The sequence below is a fragment of the Rhinichthys klamathensis genome, unplaced genomic scaffold (assembly GCF_029890125.1).
Source record: "Rhinichthys klamathensis goyatoka isolate OS25496 unplaced genomic scaffold, OSU_Roscu_1.1 h1tg000234l_1, whole genome shotgun sequence".
Classification (NCBI taxonomy): Eukaryota; Metazoa; Chordata; class Actinopteri; order Cypriniformes; family Leuciscidae; genus Rhinichthys; species Rhinichthys klamathensis.
Window position 1 is genome coordinate 1068467 of NW_026606757.1, and position 16931 is coordinate 1085397.

A 16931-nucleotide genomic window follows, 5' to 3' on the forward strand; every position below is an offset into this window, starting at 1 on the left:
CTACTCACAACAACATCAATCATTCAATTTTCAAACATTTTTACCTACATTGCAAAAAAAAATAAAAAAATAAAAAAAATTGTTAAAAAAAGAGAACACACTGCATTACTGAACGATTTTACTGAACGATTTCACTGCATTACTGAACGAGTTTCCTGACGGTTCGTCAGGAAACTCTCTACAATGGGTTCCTACTCACAACAACATCAATCATTCAATTTTCAAACATTTTTACCTACATTACCTACACGGTTCGTCGGGAAACTCTCTACAATGGGTTCCTACTCACAACAACATCAATCATTCAATTTTCAAACATTTTTACCTACATTGCAAAAAAAAAAAAAAAAAAAAATTTGTTAAAAAAAAGAGAACACACTGCATTACTGAACGATTTTAAAGGCATAATTCTTTATTTTCATAAACATTGTTGTCTACATGGGCTTATATATTAGTTGGATCTGTTAATATAAACATTTAAAAATGATGAAAAAATAAAAGAGACTGGCACAGTGCATACCATAAGACAAACATTTAAAATAGTTAACTGTTCAGCAAATATTTGACAATATAAACATTCATGCTGTGCACACTGTGCAGAACAAATACAATCATCCATCTATCAATCCATTTTCTTAACAAGTCCTGTGGGGATTCTAGAACAGATCAATCAGCTTAGACAGTTTTTTTTTAGGTTATAGTAACAAATTTAAACATATCGGTTACTGGCTGTTTTGCAAGTTTTCTTGCATAAAACCACACCAGCATTTCCGGAAGGATTTAAGAGAGCAATGACTCGGCGATTTTAGGGTTGGTCTTTCGGTACAGGTATTCTGAAAAAAAAAAAAAAAAAAAAAAATCCATACATGTAAAACCTTGATAATTACAATTTTACAATGTAATAACAACATTACAAAAAAATAACAGAATAATTCAAAGAAATAAAATGCTTTTATTCTGAGTGTTAAAATTAGCAATTGAAATGTAACACATTTGTTCTTACACTGCTGTCTCTTATCATCTCACGAATGCGCTCCAATTTTCGACAGTTTTCATCTAAAGCCCAGTCTAAGATGCATGTAATGTCTTTTGTATGTTGTTTCTGTAAAAACAATTAAGTAAAGGCAAAATTGTAACATTCCGTTAACACTTAAAGTCCTTATGTATAATGCATTATAAAAGTATTGTGTCTTGTAATGCATCTTATAATGCATTGTATGGTCTCATGAATGATTGTAACCACTGTTATAATACACTATAATACTTATCTATTCATTGAACACACCTTTAGAAAGTATAACGCATTAAAACACCTAACAAACAACCAATTTCAGAATCTGCAAATATTATAATGCATTTTAACTATGATTACAATTATTTATGAAAATATATAATGTATTATAACGTACATTACAAATACCTTTATAATGTATTATACATAAGGGTAAAGTGTCACCAACATTTTTATTATCTTTTTTATTTCTTTTTTTAATGCTTTTGGAAAATAAAATTAAGTAGGCAATATTGAAATGTATATTGAAATTTATTTATTCTGGAAAAAAGGCTGCATGTGAACCATAACTTACCAGGTAGCGACAGGAGATGTTATGATTCTGGCAGGGAAGAAATTGCAGATTTATTTTACCTTATGTCAATAAACAATCATTAAAAAAAATAAACATTAAAATTACAGCATAAAGACTTACCTTCAAATGAGGATGTATAATATTATAGGCATCATTTTGAATTATCCGGAGGCATTTTATATTTGGCCATTTTTTATTTGACCTGACAAAGTGTAATGTAAGAACCACAAGGAACAACTCTGTAAAAAAAATGTTAAGAGGTAAGAAAAAAAAATTATCATGACATATGCTCAGTAAATAAATGCAAGTGAAATAGCTCTTACTACAAAGATTTCTGTTGTTCATCTTTTAACACTAATGCAAATCACAGAAGACGCCTCTTTTATAGACCAAACGCAGTGCAAGATTTACCTCAAGCATGACTTTGTGACAGATAAATGGCTTCTACGTATAAGGACTTATTACACGATGACTCAAATCTCATTGCTTGTCTTCACCCCACACATTTTCGTAGGAATTCCACAGTTGTGACCAAATCATCCAGAAACTATAGGCAGGCAAAACAGGGTTTATGTATGGATTTTTTCAACAGTTTATTTGGCAATTCTAAGCATTTACGCAACAACAAATATTCGAACGCAATATTCTATGGCCTATTCGCTGTGGTGTTTCAAACCAGGTTTGATAAAGATCACTATAGCTGTCCCACAACATAAGATTAGAAATGATACAATCTCATCTAAACTTTTTTTAAGAACCAAAAAACACACACAGATCCAAATCACATTTTTACAATTTGGCTGACACAGAATAAGATTAGAGTTGATACAATCTTGTATAAACTTTTTTTTAAGAACCAAACACACACACACACACACACACACACACACACACATCTAGTTCGCTATCTTTGTGGGGACTCTCCATAGACGTAATGGATTTTATACTGTACAAACCGTATATTCTGTCCCCTTGCAGGCTTACATTACCCTACCCCTAAACCTCGACCACAGAAAACCTTTTTTTTTTTTTTACTCATTGATTTCTAAGGTTTTTTTTTTTTTTTTTTTTTTTTTTTTTTTACTTATGGGGACCTCACTTTAGGTTCCCACAGTGACACGAGTCCCCTTGAGTCATGTGGATTCAGGTTGAAGTCCCCACCAGGATAGAAAAACACAACCACACACACATACATACACATACACAAATCAAATTGCAACCCTTCTGGACCACACAGGTAAAATCTCACAAAGTAAGATTTTTAAAGTTTGCCTTAAACTCAAAATGTATGTTTTCTCTAGCACTGGCCTTGTGTGTTGGTGAAAATAAGAATATTGTATTGGGGTTAGTTGTCACGGCGTGTTTATTTAATATTTTGATGTTATCTTTTAAATTTGCTGCTTCATAATCGTTTAATGGCAGGTTCCCTTTGGAACCCCATATACTGTGACAACATGCCCCTGTGACAACTACTGAAAACCATTCACTGTTTTTTATACGTTTAACAACTAGCCCCAGTCTAACTAAAGCTTTGCATTCAACTTTTCTCAATAATGGCAATGAACAAATATTGACAAGATAGGTCTGCTTTACACATTTGCTTCAAAAGTTACAGGATAAGACCAAAAAAAAAAAAAACATCGGTAGCTGCATCTTTCTGAAACCTAGTCAACAGTGAAAGACATACACCACCTGTTTAAACATAGAGGTCCATACGATTTTTTTATGTTTTTGAAAGACATCTCTTAACCTCAACAAGGCTGCATTTATTTGCTCAAAAATACAGTTAAATGTAATGTATTCGTCATGGCAGAGCTGAAATTTCAGCATCATTACTCCAGTCTGTGTCACATGATCCTTCAGAAATCATTCTAATATGATGATTTGGTGCTCGAGGAACATTTCGTATTATAATTCAATTCAATTCATAAAACGTTATTCTATTACCAGTGATAGAAATTTGTCTTAGGTTAAAAGGCTCACATATACACACATACAATCATCACAAAACACACTTAATCCAAAGAAAGTACCTTACAAATGTGTAATAAATAAAGGCTTAAATACATTATACTAATAAAACTATTTGTTCTTATTTAAAATAGAAATTGCAGTAGGAATAAAAGAGTTCCTGTAAGCTTTCTTTTTGGGCAAAGGAGCTCTAAATCCGCAACCTGATGTCAGTAACTGAAAAGAGGAGTACAGGGGATGAGAGCGGTCAGGAACGATGGAGACTGCTTTCCTCTTTACTGCACAGTTATAGACATCTACAAGTTGAATCTGTGGGGCCCCAATCATTTTAGATGCCTGTTTGATTACTCTGGATCATTTTTGCTTGTTTTCAGAAAGAAAATTAAATCAGGATGCAATATTAAAGGTCATAACTGATTCAACAAGAGAATGATACACTGCTGTCAAGATATTGTCTTACATTAAAACCCTTCAACCTTCCCAAAAGAAATAAGCGCTGTTGAGCCTTCTTATAGACGCTATTCACATGCTGAGTAAAGGATAGAGGCCAATCAATCTTAGTGCCCAAAAATGTGAAGGTCTCAACTTGTTCCACTACCAGCCTAAGTGGTTCAGATAGTGAATGCAAGCCGGTATTTGATGAACGAAACCTCCAACAACACAACTCCTTCGTCTTACTAATATTCAAACCCAGAGTACTTTCTTGGAACCTTTGGAGCATAGAATCAACATATTGTCTATATGTGACCAGGGACTGCTCATCTGTTATGCAAGCCACCAAAACCATGTCATTAGCATATTTCAAAAGTGACATACCATTAATATCACACTTGCTTTCATTCGTATATACAGAAAATAAAATAGGCGATAACACGCAGCCCTGAGGAACCCCCGTATTTACACTAATACTATTAGATTTAATTCTGACATGTCTATCTTACTTAGTGATAGGTCTATCTTTTAAAATCAATGTTTAAAAACAGTTGTGCAGCTATTTTATTGTGGAAACTGTGATACATCTGTGAAAGAACAGCATATATTTGAATAGAAATAATTTATCATAAATGTCTTTACAGTTACTTTTGATTAAAATTACTATCCCCAAACGTTTGAACAGTAGGCTACATTTTTATTGCAACATATGTAACATGAAATGCAGTAAAAAAAAAAAAAAATCACATGAAACAGATTGTAGACATTTATTTTAAAGCATGGTGCCCAATAATTTAGAACTTAATCATTTACTCACCCAGGAACCAAAGGTACATTAGTTTTACACATGCAACCTTGTGTACATAATGGCTTCTATTCAATAAATTGAATTTTTTATCTCTTATATCTTGTTAAACCTGGCAAATAGAAACATTTTCACTTTTTAAAACACTGGCACAATTTCACTAAGGTGCAAATAATAATTTAAAGACATAAACTTGGCACAGGGCTTCAACCAATGTTGCCAAAAATCAACCACATTATGAAACCTAGTGACCATTAACGAAACTGAGAAAACAGTACGGAAATATAATTACAACGGTCAGGGTTTTATAAATATACATGTTTTGGCGCTGGTGGCGAAGGTTGGCGGAGGGTTGGGGGTCACCATGAGAATAATTCAAATCCAGTGCGAATATGAGAGCATATTTTGCATAAATGTGTCGTGCAATCAATGAAACAACCAGTGCCTTATAAAACAAATGTACAGAAGTAGACTGACAAAAATCACAGGAAGAGGTAAAGAAAACCTCGCATATCTGCAATTATCAATTCATACTAGGACACATTTTTTGGAATGTCCAACTCAACCAAAAAAGGACCTCTTAGTGAATTAATAAGGAACGAATCCTTTCAGAATCAAGCGTTTCGCAGCAGCGTCGAGTAGATCATCTTGGTGAACTGCAGCACTGCGGCATGAAGCGAGTACTGCACCACGATGGAGCCGAATCCCTTGTAGAAGCCCATGGTGCCCTCCTCACGGCGGATCGCATTAATACAGTCCCTCATTCCTTCATATTGGGTGTTTATGGGCAGCACTTCAAAACCCAGATCGGTGTTGTCGATGATGGTGCGTGTTCCCTGGATATGCAGCCTGTGCAACACCGTTTCCAAAGGAAATAACAGCACATCTGCACACAGGCTGGCGGCAAAGCTGGCCATGAGCTCAGGGAAATATGCATCCAACATAGACTGGACCGTGTCTGCTCCCGAGTCAGGGGGCGAATGCTTCGGTGAGCCGTTATTCCGACGCCGCAACAGGTAAAGAACCAGCCGCTGCACGCTGGAACTGATAAGATAGTGGAGGATGCCGTGGAGGACCGTGGGGAACACCAGGTCCCAGAGAGGAAGGAGACGCTTGCTGTGAGGCACTCCCATACCCATTACACGTCCCAGACCCTCTTTCACACAGTCCAGGATGCCGGGGTTGTCTCGGATTATTTCACTCTGGTGAGGGAACACCAAGAAGAGACACTAAATGAAGTCGGAATGGGCGATATAACAACAACTAAAAATCTGTGTAATTTTCAGATTTTTTTTTTTCTTTTTTACAAAATCTCAATATATTTATGTATTTGCTAAAATGGGTATATTTAATATAATAATAAATATACGTATTCACTTAAAATTGATATTTCCCAATCAGAGAAACCACCATGACAGCAAACCTAAGTTTAATCTAGGTTTAGTTAAAAACTAGTAACATACAATCAAAGCCTGTTCCCCACACTGTTTTTTTTTTTTTTTTTTTTAGCAAATTGTTAAATATTTAACTATTTACACTATTGTTTAAAAGTTTGGGGTCCGTTTTTTTTAAAGAAATTCATACTTTTATTCAGCAAGGATGCATTAATTTGTTAAAAAATGACAGTAAAGTCATGACAAAAGATTTCTATTTCACCTAAATGCTGTTCTGAAGAAATCCACTGTATCCACAAAATATTTGGCAGCAAAACGTTTTTTTTTTTTTTTCATTGTTAACAATAAGAAATGTTTCTTGAGCAGCAAATCATCATATTATAATGATTTCTGAAGGATCATGTGACACTGAAGACTGGAGTAATGATGCTGAATAAATTACATTTTAAATTATGTTCAAATAGAAAAGAGTTATTTTAAATTGTAATAATATTTCACAATATTTCTGCATTTCAGACTTGGTGAGCACAAGAGACTTCTTTCAAAAAAATGTTTTTTTAAATCTTACTGGCCCAAAACTTTTGAATGGTAGTGTAGATTTTACAAAAGCTTTTTAATATATATATATAAAAAGTGCTAAACAGTGACTTCCATGAACATTTCTGAGACAACACAAATGATTTATCAATTGATGCAAGTGGACAACTTTAACTAGCCTAGTTAATGGAAGTGAATTAATTAGTTAATCAGTATCACTCTTATAGACGACTACCAAAATTAACTTGATTTTGACTCTGCAACCTCAAAATGTTCTCAATGGCACAATTCCAACACAAAATTAAAACAAAACAAATGCAGTTATTGCATAGAAACTCAAATCTTACAATAAATATCGGATGTAAAACTGACGCATTGGAGAGGTAGTTACCCAAAACTGCTTTGCTCATTTACCACAAGATCAAATCAAACTGTGTTTCCTAAAGCATCTAGTCTGATCTAGTGCCTGGATAAGATGTTTTTCAAATGTGAAAGCCCTTTATTTGTTGTTGTGAAGGGGTGGATTCTGGAATCCACTGCTGCTTCAATATATATCTAATGAGTGATTATAATCAAGGTATTAATCAAATGAGTTGAATGACTTCTCTAGGCTTTTGAGATATTACTTAGTGATAGAAGTTTCCTGTGTGATTACTGAAATGTTCTTTTCATGTATTCTCTAATGTCTGCATTAAATATCTGAGAGGTGACTGAATGGTCAGGATCAGGCCCATGCCAGGAATGCAGTAACTTGCTCATTTAGCCCAGCTTCCAGAAATGAAATATGGACTTGTTTTGTGTTTGAGAAAGTTCTTCAACATGTGTCAATACATGCATCAGTTTTGCTGGGGGTACCCTGACAACTATGGTCACAGGGGTCATTGAAGTCTATAGTTTAAGGGACCATTTCTTTGTTAAAGCTTTACTTTGCTTAAAGCTTTAATTTATTGTATTAGATTAAAGTGTCCTCTCCTTGAGAGAAAGAACGTATTATCTTGATGTTTTGAGAATACTCTCCTGTTTGTAGTTAGAGCCTGGCCAAATCCAACCTTGAAGAAGCCGTGTGTCTGTTAGTGTTCTTGTTTACAGGTTAATGAACAAGTGGCATTATTGGATATTGACTGACTTGTTTTCTTCAACATGTTGGCGCCTATAGACACAGTCTTGTGACCTCGGAGGACCACTCGTCCCTAACTCAGGATCCTGGTGGCAGCCTTACAGACTATGGAGATGTGCTACTGCCTATCAGTCCATGTGTGGAAAATGACTATGTTTATCTATTTCTTAGCCAATCAGAATCATTCAACCTGAAGCAAGGACGTAGCTTAGACCTTGGTGAAGGGTATAACTGCTGTGATCTTTGTAACTGTAAGCGGAGCGGCCTATGAACACCTTGTGAGTCTTGAAGCTGACTTCTGTCTGATGAAACTGCGAACTATCTTTAGTAAAACTTTTCTTTAATTTATTATAATTCTGACTCGTCTTAAATTGACTGCACTTCTGACTCCGGGGTCTTAATTAATCATATCTGGTCCTTGGGTCTTTAACTGTAAATCCCCTAACAGTTGGAAAACATTTGCAATATTTCATTTTTTAAATGTATTATTTAAATGATTAAAGGAGAACTCCGGCGCGAAATGAACCTTTGGTCTAATTACACATTGTTACCTAGTCAACCGTTATCTGAGATTTGTTTTCATGATTATCGAATGTAAATAGTTTTATCTCTAAAAACAGTTTAGCCTATAAAGCTAGTATAACGCTAGTATATTGGGCATAGTGTAATGACAAATAAAAATCGCTTGTTAATACCACTAACAAGGCTGAAAATAGCCCCACACTAACACGGTAACAGTTTAATAAGAAGATATTTTAAACATACAGTCAACTTCGCGTATACAGGCAGAATCCATCTTTGAAATACAGCCTTTACCAGTCGATCTTCGAACGCCGATCCAAGCCTGCTGTTCGCGCTCACCTTATCACAACTTATAGCTCGTTCACATCTCACCAGCGCACTTGGATCGGCGTTCGTAGATCGACTGGTAAAGGCTGTATTTCAAAGATGGATTCTGCCTGTATACGCGAAGTTGACTGTATGTTTAAAATATCTTCTTATTAAACTGTCTGGACACTGACAAAGTTCTCAATGCTTCGGTTTGAAGGTAGGGACCCTCATTATGCTACCGTGTTAGTGTGGGTCTATTTTCAGCCTTGTTAGTGGTATTAACAAGCGATTTTTATTTGTCATTACACTATGCCCAATATACTAGCGTTATACTAGCTTTATAGGCTAAACTGTTTTTAGAGATAAAACTATTTACATTCGATAATCATGAAAACAAATCTCAGATAACGGTTGACTAGGTAACAATGTGTAATTAGACCAAAGGTTCATTTTGCGCCGGAGTTCTCCTTTAATAAACTATTTTCATAGACAAGAGCAAACATTATTTTCTCAATCAAAGTCTTGTTTTCCAATAAAATTATCTAAACATCTTTCATACAAGACACACATACATGAGAGGCAAACCAGCACAAGATAAAATATATCTTGTCTTGTTCTACTGGCAGTTATTTTCACTCGGTTTAAGCACAAAATTCACAGAATATACTTTCTTTTTTTTTTTCTTTTTTTCTTTTTTTTTTTATTATTGCTTTATGCAAGAGCATGAAAAAGAGTCCGTAATTCAATTTTTTTTTGACAAAACCAATACAAGACAAGAATATTGTATTAAAATATCTTACCTGTACAGTCTCTATGAGACTTGCTGAGTAAAACGGCATTGCAACCACATAAGTCAAACTGGAAAAAAAACAAAAAAAACAATGATTTCACAAGATCAAAGGACTGCACAAAAAAAGATAAGGAGATGACTTAAATGTCAAGCCTATGGAATTTGTGGGACTTTGTTTTATATAAAAAAAACTTATTCAAATAGATACAGATATGGAAGAGCAAGGTACACTTATGACTCAAATGAAACAAGAGATAAACAACTTGCAGCTTATAGCATTTTCCAAACAATACCAAAAATACAAGTGAATTCACTTAGCTTAACTTACCCTTTGAGTACTAAGTGTCCCACAACTTGTTTAGGGTTCCACTTGTGTGATAACTCCCTGTGAATGTACATCACAATATTAGACAGAACTGTAATTTATCTCAATAATGGCAATGGAAACAACATGAGAACTGATCAAATAAATTCAAATCCTGAAAACTGTCATTTATCAAAATATCTAGATCTAAATATAGAGGTCATTATCACACTTTTTGTTATAGAACATAGACTGACGAACGAAATAAGCAGTGAATAACCTTTAGAAGGTGTTTTCATGGACACTTATTAGTGATGGCTCACATTGTATATTTCTATACCTTGGCAGCGGGGTGCATTCGCTGATGATGCCCTCTGTTCCCAGCGTGACCCCCTGTACCACAAAAGTGCTGCCCATTCCTTTCCATAAAGCCTTTGGACCCTGTGAGTGTGTGTGTGTGTGTGTGTGTGTGTGTGTGTGTGTGTGTGTGTGTGTGTGTGTGTGTGTGTGTGTGTGTGTGTGTGTGTGTGAGAGAGAGAGAGAGAGAGATGGACAAAAGACAATAAATTATGCTATTAAACATTATATTTTTGATGGGATTCTTTCAGATGTTTCCTTTTCCAAAGTTATAAGGCGGAATGAAAAGTTGTGGAATGAAAGTTGATGAATTTGCATTTTCATTTGCTTCAACATTGTCTGGTTAAAAAGAAAGTAAAGCTGCGTGTCATCAGCGTAGCAATGGTAGGATAAACTACTATGTGCCTGTATAAAGGATAGGTCCAAGCACGGAGCCTTGAGGAACTCCAAGACTACTCAATTGCCCTGCTTTCAACCTGTTCTTTAAAAGAAGGTATTTCTGAGCAACAACACAGCAGCGACAAAGAAATGATATATATATTACCTGAGTTTTGGTCACATTGTACATCACGCTGATGGCAGTCAGTGGGGACAGGTGGTAACACCTGGCATGGTAATTCACCTGAAACAAAGTTTCACAATTTTAAATGATTTTAAATGATATTTTATGACAGAATTAAATGATATTTTTCAGGACTATGCAATGCAAAAGGAGTACATTTCAGCAACACATACATATTTATGATATAAGCATCTAAAAGTCTTTCATGATAGTCAGACATGATTTGTGTGCTCAACATTGTCTTCCCTGGATTCAGCCTACCTGACACTGACGCCGAAACACAATGCATGGATGGGCCAGGACATTTTCTGTGAAGAGGCTAATTCAAACCATACAAAAAATTATTATGAGTTTACTAACATTATTTCACATGTCTGAATCTCACTGTACTTTAAATAGAACATTATTTTAAGTAGTGATTATTGGGTTTCGTTACCTTGCAAGGCCTATCCCGAAACCAGCAAATCTGTTCAGTTGCTCTGAAAGACAGATTTTAGTTGTCATTCTAAGAAAAAAAGTGTTGAATTCACCAATATGCCTTTGGACATTATGTTTTAAAGGTCTCTGTTTGACTCATGTGTTTGCTTACGCCTAGCAGTAAACAACATGGAGTGTTTGTAAGAGTGACACATCTTTAAGTTTCAGCTGCATCAGAAAAGTTCATGGCCTGCTTAACAACACTTTTGTATATAATTCTGACTCAAGATTTGTCATATGCAAAACGACATTCGTATATTAAAATAAACGTAGAATAGCTCTAGTTAATTTGTCTTATTACTGCAAATGTGTTCTTTATGTTGTACAATTGTGCATGCAGGCCCGTGCGGGGGTGGTTGTTCGGGGGGGTATCTGGCTTTGGGTGCTCGAGCCCCTGACCTTTTTCAAAATTAATCAAAAGTGCCCTTCTCAAACAAATATCAATGATAATAAGTGGTCGATAAAACAAAATGCATTTGATTATAATTAACATGACAATGTGTACAAAACTGAAGTAGCCTAAATTCAGACGAGGGTCTCAAACTCCGGAGTAGTGTGTGTGGACGGCAGGAGTAACCGTAGCAAAAGTTATGCGTTTTAAAATGAAAATTGTAAACGTAGGTATAATAATGGTTTTCTATTTTAATATACTTTAAAAAATGATTTATTTCTGTGATGCAAAGCTGGATTTTCAGCATCATTACTCCAGTCTTCAGTGTCACATGATTTTTCAGAAATCATTCTAATATGATGATTTATTATCAATGAGAAAGAGTTTTTTTTTTACCTGTGATACTTTTTTCAGGATTCATTGATAAATAAAAAGTTAAAAAGAACAGTATTGAAAATAGAAATTCTTTTATAAGTCTTTACTGTTACTTTTGATCAATTTAGCACATCCTTGATGAATAAAAATAGCCTATTAATTTTTTTTTTTTTTAAAGAAGAAAGAATGAATATTACTGACCCCAAACTTTTGAATGGTAGCTTAAAATATTTGGTACAAAATATTTGCATTTTGGTACAAAATATGTCTATTTAAAATAAATTATGTTCTTTTTATTTACTCTGAATCCTGAAAAAAAGTATCAAAGGTTATACGTCTATTACAATAGAAAACTGTATTAATATTTAACAATATTACATTTTTTTCTGTATTTTAGATCAAATAAATGCAGCCTTGATGAGCATAAAGGGCTTCTTTCAAAAACATTAAAAATAGTAGTGTCCAAACTTTTGGTTCATATGTACGATTTACTTGATGTTCAATGAGCCTTTATTTGAGTTATTATCAAGTTATTGTTTGAAACACAAAGTTTTCTAATTTGTGTTATTAAATACATATTGGGTGAAATACTGATGTTATGATGGGTTTGATTAGATTATACATCAGTCTGTGTGTAATGGCATTCCAGGTCGATGCCATGATACTTGTTCTAGATACCCGTTCTAGAAAAAACTTGATGTTGTTTTTCCTCATTCATTATGTCCCATAAGGAAAATGGGACATAAGAGGAATGATGATTTTTTTTCTCATAACTTATGTCACATAAGGAAAACAATTTCTTCCTTATAGGAATGATTCAAACTCTGTTCATTACTCGGTCCCACCAAATCATTAAATTATTCATTATTCAAAAAAACGATACTTTGGCGAATCTAACATCATTAGCCAGAGATAGGCAGAGTGACAACACTCATATTTACTATATGATTACAGGACCACGTGTCTTATACAGTAAAGCTCATGACAGAAATGACCAGAGTTAGATGATGCTGTTCCTGTGGTTATTTGTATAAATGTCAAAAATGTGCATTAACTGGAACATTGAGAGATAATATTTCACTGCTATAATAATATTTTACTATAAACACTGTTAATATGATTAAAAGTGAAAAAAGACAATTTGTAAAGCATCCGTGTGAAAACAAACTTGGAAAGAAAAGTGAAGATTTAGGGAGAAAACGAAAGTTTTTAGTGCATTCCAGTGAATTATTCATGGGATAAAAATCGTAATTTAAATCGGGAGATCAGACAACAAATGCGCAGTATATATTTTTTTCATATGCAGCGACTTAAAATAACTCTTTCCATAGATATTCTTGTTACCATGTCGCATTAAAATTCCAAACGTTACGTTATTGTCCTGACTTCTGAAAATAGAAAATGGAGGAAATGTTACAGTTCATCCAGTCAAACTGGCGGATAAGGTTTATTTGTAGCGCAACCTTATGATTTGTTTCAGTCTTTTTAAGTGGAACTTCGCCAAACCGAACGCGCCACCCATAATTCTAAAACGCAGCAGGCTCTTTAGGAAAAAGGTGGATTCCCTTTCAGTAATAACACATCACTTGCATGCTGGTTATAAATTGTATCATTGTCATATCATTGTTACCGGACGGTGGAGCCGCTGACTGCGCTTCGTCTGCTGCTCCTGGTTGGGCAGGTGCCGCCTCAAATTGCGGTGTGCGATCGCCAAAATGCAGGTTTCTGCTTCCAGGTATATCTGGAGGTGTGCTGACCCAGTGCTGGAGGTCAGAGCTGGATGAATTATTGAATGACCTGGCCGAATACCCCCCACTGAATGACGGATCCTCTCTGCCCCTGTAACCCAAACCCTCAAAGCTGTCAGGCCGACGAGAAGTCATGCTGGGAATCGCTAGGGAAACTACACTGAAATGACAATATATCTCAGTCTGACTTCCTACGATGTATAACCAATGTGATGTGATACGAGTTCATTGAAAATTATAGCAATCGAAAATGCGAGAATTAATTTTTGGTTGACCGAGGCTGAGAGCAATGCCAGTGCTTTAGCAAAACAACCCAACACCCGTTCGAGTGACTTTTGTCAGTTGACAGTTTACTTCCGGTTTGAATGTGGCATTATGGGTTTTGTAGTTTATTGCATTGACAAGCGAACACCACGATAACCAGAAACACACAGATCAGATGCAATTTAATTTATTTCATTCACAAAAGACAAGCTTGGGCGTATATTGTGACATGACAAATAGATGCAGTGACGAAATTAATAATATTCTAACGAGGCCCTCTATTTTTCTTCCATATTGTGATGTGAAAGATGTGAGTTTTGCATATTCTATATAAATATACAACGACTAGGATAAATATGGGCAAGAATGAGGAAATCAATGCAAATTATAGCCCTATACTTTTATTTATATACCATATATTTTATAGCTTCTGGCGACAAATCACTGTTCAAACATACGGTGTGTTGGCAAATTATTTTTCAGAACTAGTGCGAAACCAAAATATACGCAGGGTCACCAATTCTCGGACGAATGTATCTAATGAGCCTGTACTTTTTAGTGAATCAACAGCTTTTTACAGTCTAGGATCAACAGCCTGCATACCGCACAACTAGTGAAGTCCGAATCTCGAACGAATGACTCTCAAGCCGGTGAATCAAAAAGCATGATGAATCGGCCAGAGCGGTTACTGAATTCATCTGAATGAATCACTTAAATCGCAAATCAACTTTTAAATATGTCCCTGCTGAAAAAAACAATAGAAACCATTACAGAATTCCTAATGGTTTTAATGGTTATAAAGAGAACTGTATTGGTTTTAATGGAAACTGTAATGGTCCTAGTGGGTCTCTATTGGTAATTTACTTTTTTCTATTGGTGGCATATTTTGTCTATTTGTCTGTATTGGTTTTAATGGAAACTGTAATGGTCCTAGTAGGTCTCTATTGGTGATTTCCTTTCTTCTATTGGTGGCATGTTTTTTCTATTGGATACCATTAAGGACCAATAGAACACCTTTGGCAACTTATAGGTTGCATGTTGGTATCTACTGGACACCAGTATGAACCATTAAGTCTCCAACAAATTGTGTGTTTTCTTTGGTTTGATGATATTAATATATAATTTGTTTGTCACTGATTTCCTGGACTGTTCCTATGTTTAAGTGACAACTTTCGCAGTAGAACTGAAATTCTATTTCCTCACAACTGTTTTTAAACACTGTTAAAAACACTGTTAAAAAAGATACTTGGATCGAGGTACAACCTCTTGCCCAAACAATTTATTGATCAACTGCAGTAAATCATGAAACTCAACCAGTTATTTTATGCTTTGCTGCATGGCTCATAATCATTAGCATGGCCTAAGCTTTTGTGGTAGTTCCTGTGGCAGTCAAAGCAGTGTCCATGTCAGGCTGTAGGTCAATCACTGACAGGGGATCAGTAGTGTTCTGCTTCATGCTGCCTGTCCTATGGTCTATCTCAGACTCTGACTCTGTTCCACTGCATGCCTTTAAAAAAGCAACATCTCTGTTTAAGGTATGGTTGTGTGTAGGTCTGCTCATACACATATTCACGTAGGTTCTAGTTATATATATATATATATATATATATATATATATATATATATATATATATATATATATATATATATATATATATAGGATAATGTCACAAATAATGTATTTTATAATATTTAAATGTATCTTTGTTTGAACACTAGGCTACTGTTTAACAACAGTACACAATATGTAGCACACTGCTACAAGCTATTCAAAATGCTTTTCTTAAAGTCTTTAAATAACCTTTTAAAAATAGGCTCTACAAAAAATAAAATGACAAATAAATATGAAACTTATGACCACTGTCTCACCTGTTTCACTGTAATACTTTTATTTAACAGGTATATGTTGTGTGAAGACTTTTATTTTGATATCCGATGAGAATTCTTCTCCTTTTCTCTGGGTTTTAATTAATTAATTAATTTATTTATTTGTCTATTAAAAATCAAAAGTTATTCTTCAATAAGTATGTCAGACTTTGCTGGATCACCTCCGCCGTATGTAGGCTACTAAAGTTTTTCTTTTTCTTTTTCTTTTTTAATAATCAAATTTATTCAAATAATCGGGACAAACCTACTGGATAATAAGCTTGATAGCCTCACGTTACCCGTTACATTGGCTGTTTGGCTCTCTTCCTCTTCAACATCAACACCTGGCCTCCCTGCTGAAAAATCCAGCTAAAACCAACCTAAGCTGGTTGGCTGGTTTAAGATGGAAGTAGCTGGTTTTAGTTGGTCTCCCAGCCTGGCCAAGCTGATGAACATCATATATATATTAGGGCTGTCAAATGATTAATCGTGATTAATCACATCCAAAATAAAAGTTTTTTTTTTACATAATATATGTGGGTGCACTGTGTATAATTATTATATAAAAAAGATTTCCATTACACGAGAGTAGATGTTAAAACTTCATGCTGATTTGTACTCGGCTTTCGCCAAGATAAGCAAAACTAAGACGTAGCTTTACAGTAAACTATGCTTCTCCATCCATTTACGCTTCTTTCCATAAGGTAGTGTGACTCCCCTTCTGTCCGGCGTTAACGGCAGCAGTGTACTTGGCGCGTTAGCGCACGCGACGGCTGCAACTACAGGACCATTACGACAACCGTCTGGATTGAACCGAGTAGGGGACATCTCTAGGGTCTTCAAGTGGGCACCTTCCGTCCTCAGTGTTTCGTCGACTAGCCCACGACACCTCAAGAGGGCTCGACAGTGACTCTGGCGTCCCAGAGTCACCCCCCTCCGTCCCCCACTCAACTCAGCCCAGCTTACTGACCTCTACATCCCTCCTGCTGCTGAGACCTAACCGCAATATCACAATCTCTCCGCGACCCAACCATACGCGCCAACCCGTTGACTAAGGCTGTCGAGCCCCACTGGTGCGTTAATATGCAGTTTCAGTGGACAACGGTTCCGTATGGCATACCACC

General features: G+C 35.3%; 1 protein-coding gene across 1 annotated transcript; it reads right to left on the reverse strand.

The window, feature by feature from the left end:
• Positions 1 to 4744: 4744 nt before the first annotated feature.
• slc25a46 (solute carrier family 25 member 46) lies at positions 4745 to 13986 on the reverse strand. Its single transcript, XM_056265478.1, has 8 exons — positions 13560 to 13986; positions 11123 to 11165; positions 10948 to 11005; positions 10669 to 10746; positions 10108 to 10208; positions 9792 to 9848; positions 9474 to 9531; positions 4745 to 5996 (listed from the first exon to the last, which is right to left on the reverse strand). Exons 1-8 carry the CDS (start codon positions 13810 to 13812, stop codon positions 5409 to 5411), a joined length of 1236 nt encoding a protein of 411 aa, XP_056121453.1. The 5' UTR covers positions 13813 to 13986; the 3' UTR covers positions 4745 to 5408.
• Positions 13987 to 16931: the final 2945 nt, after the last annotated feature.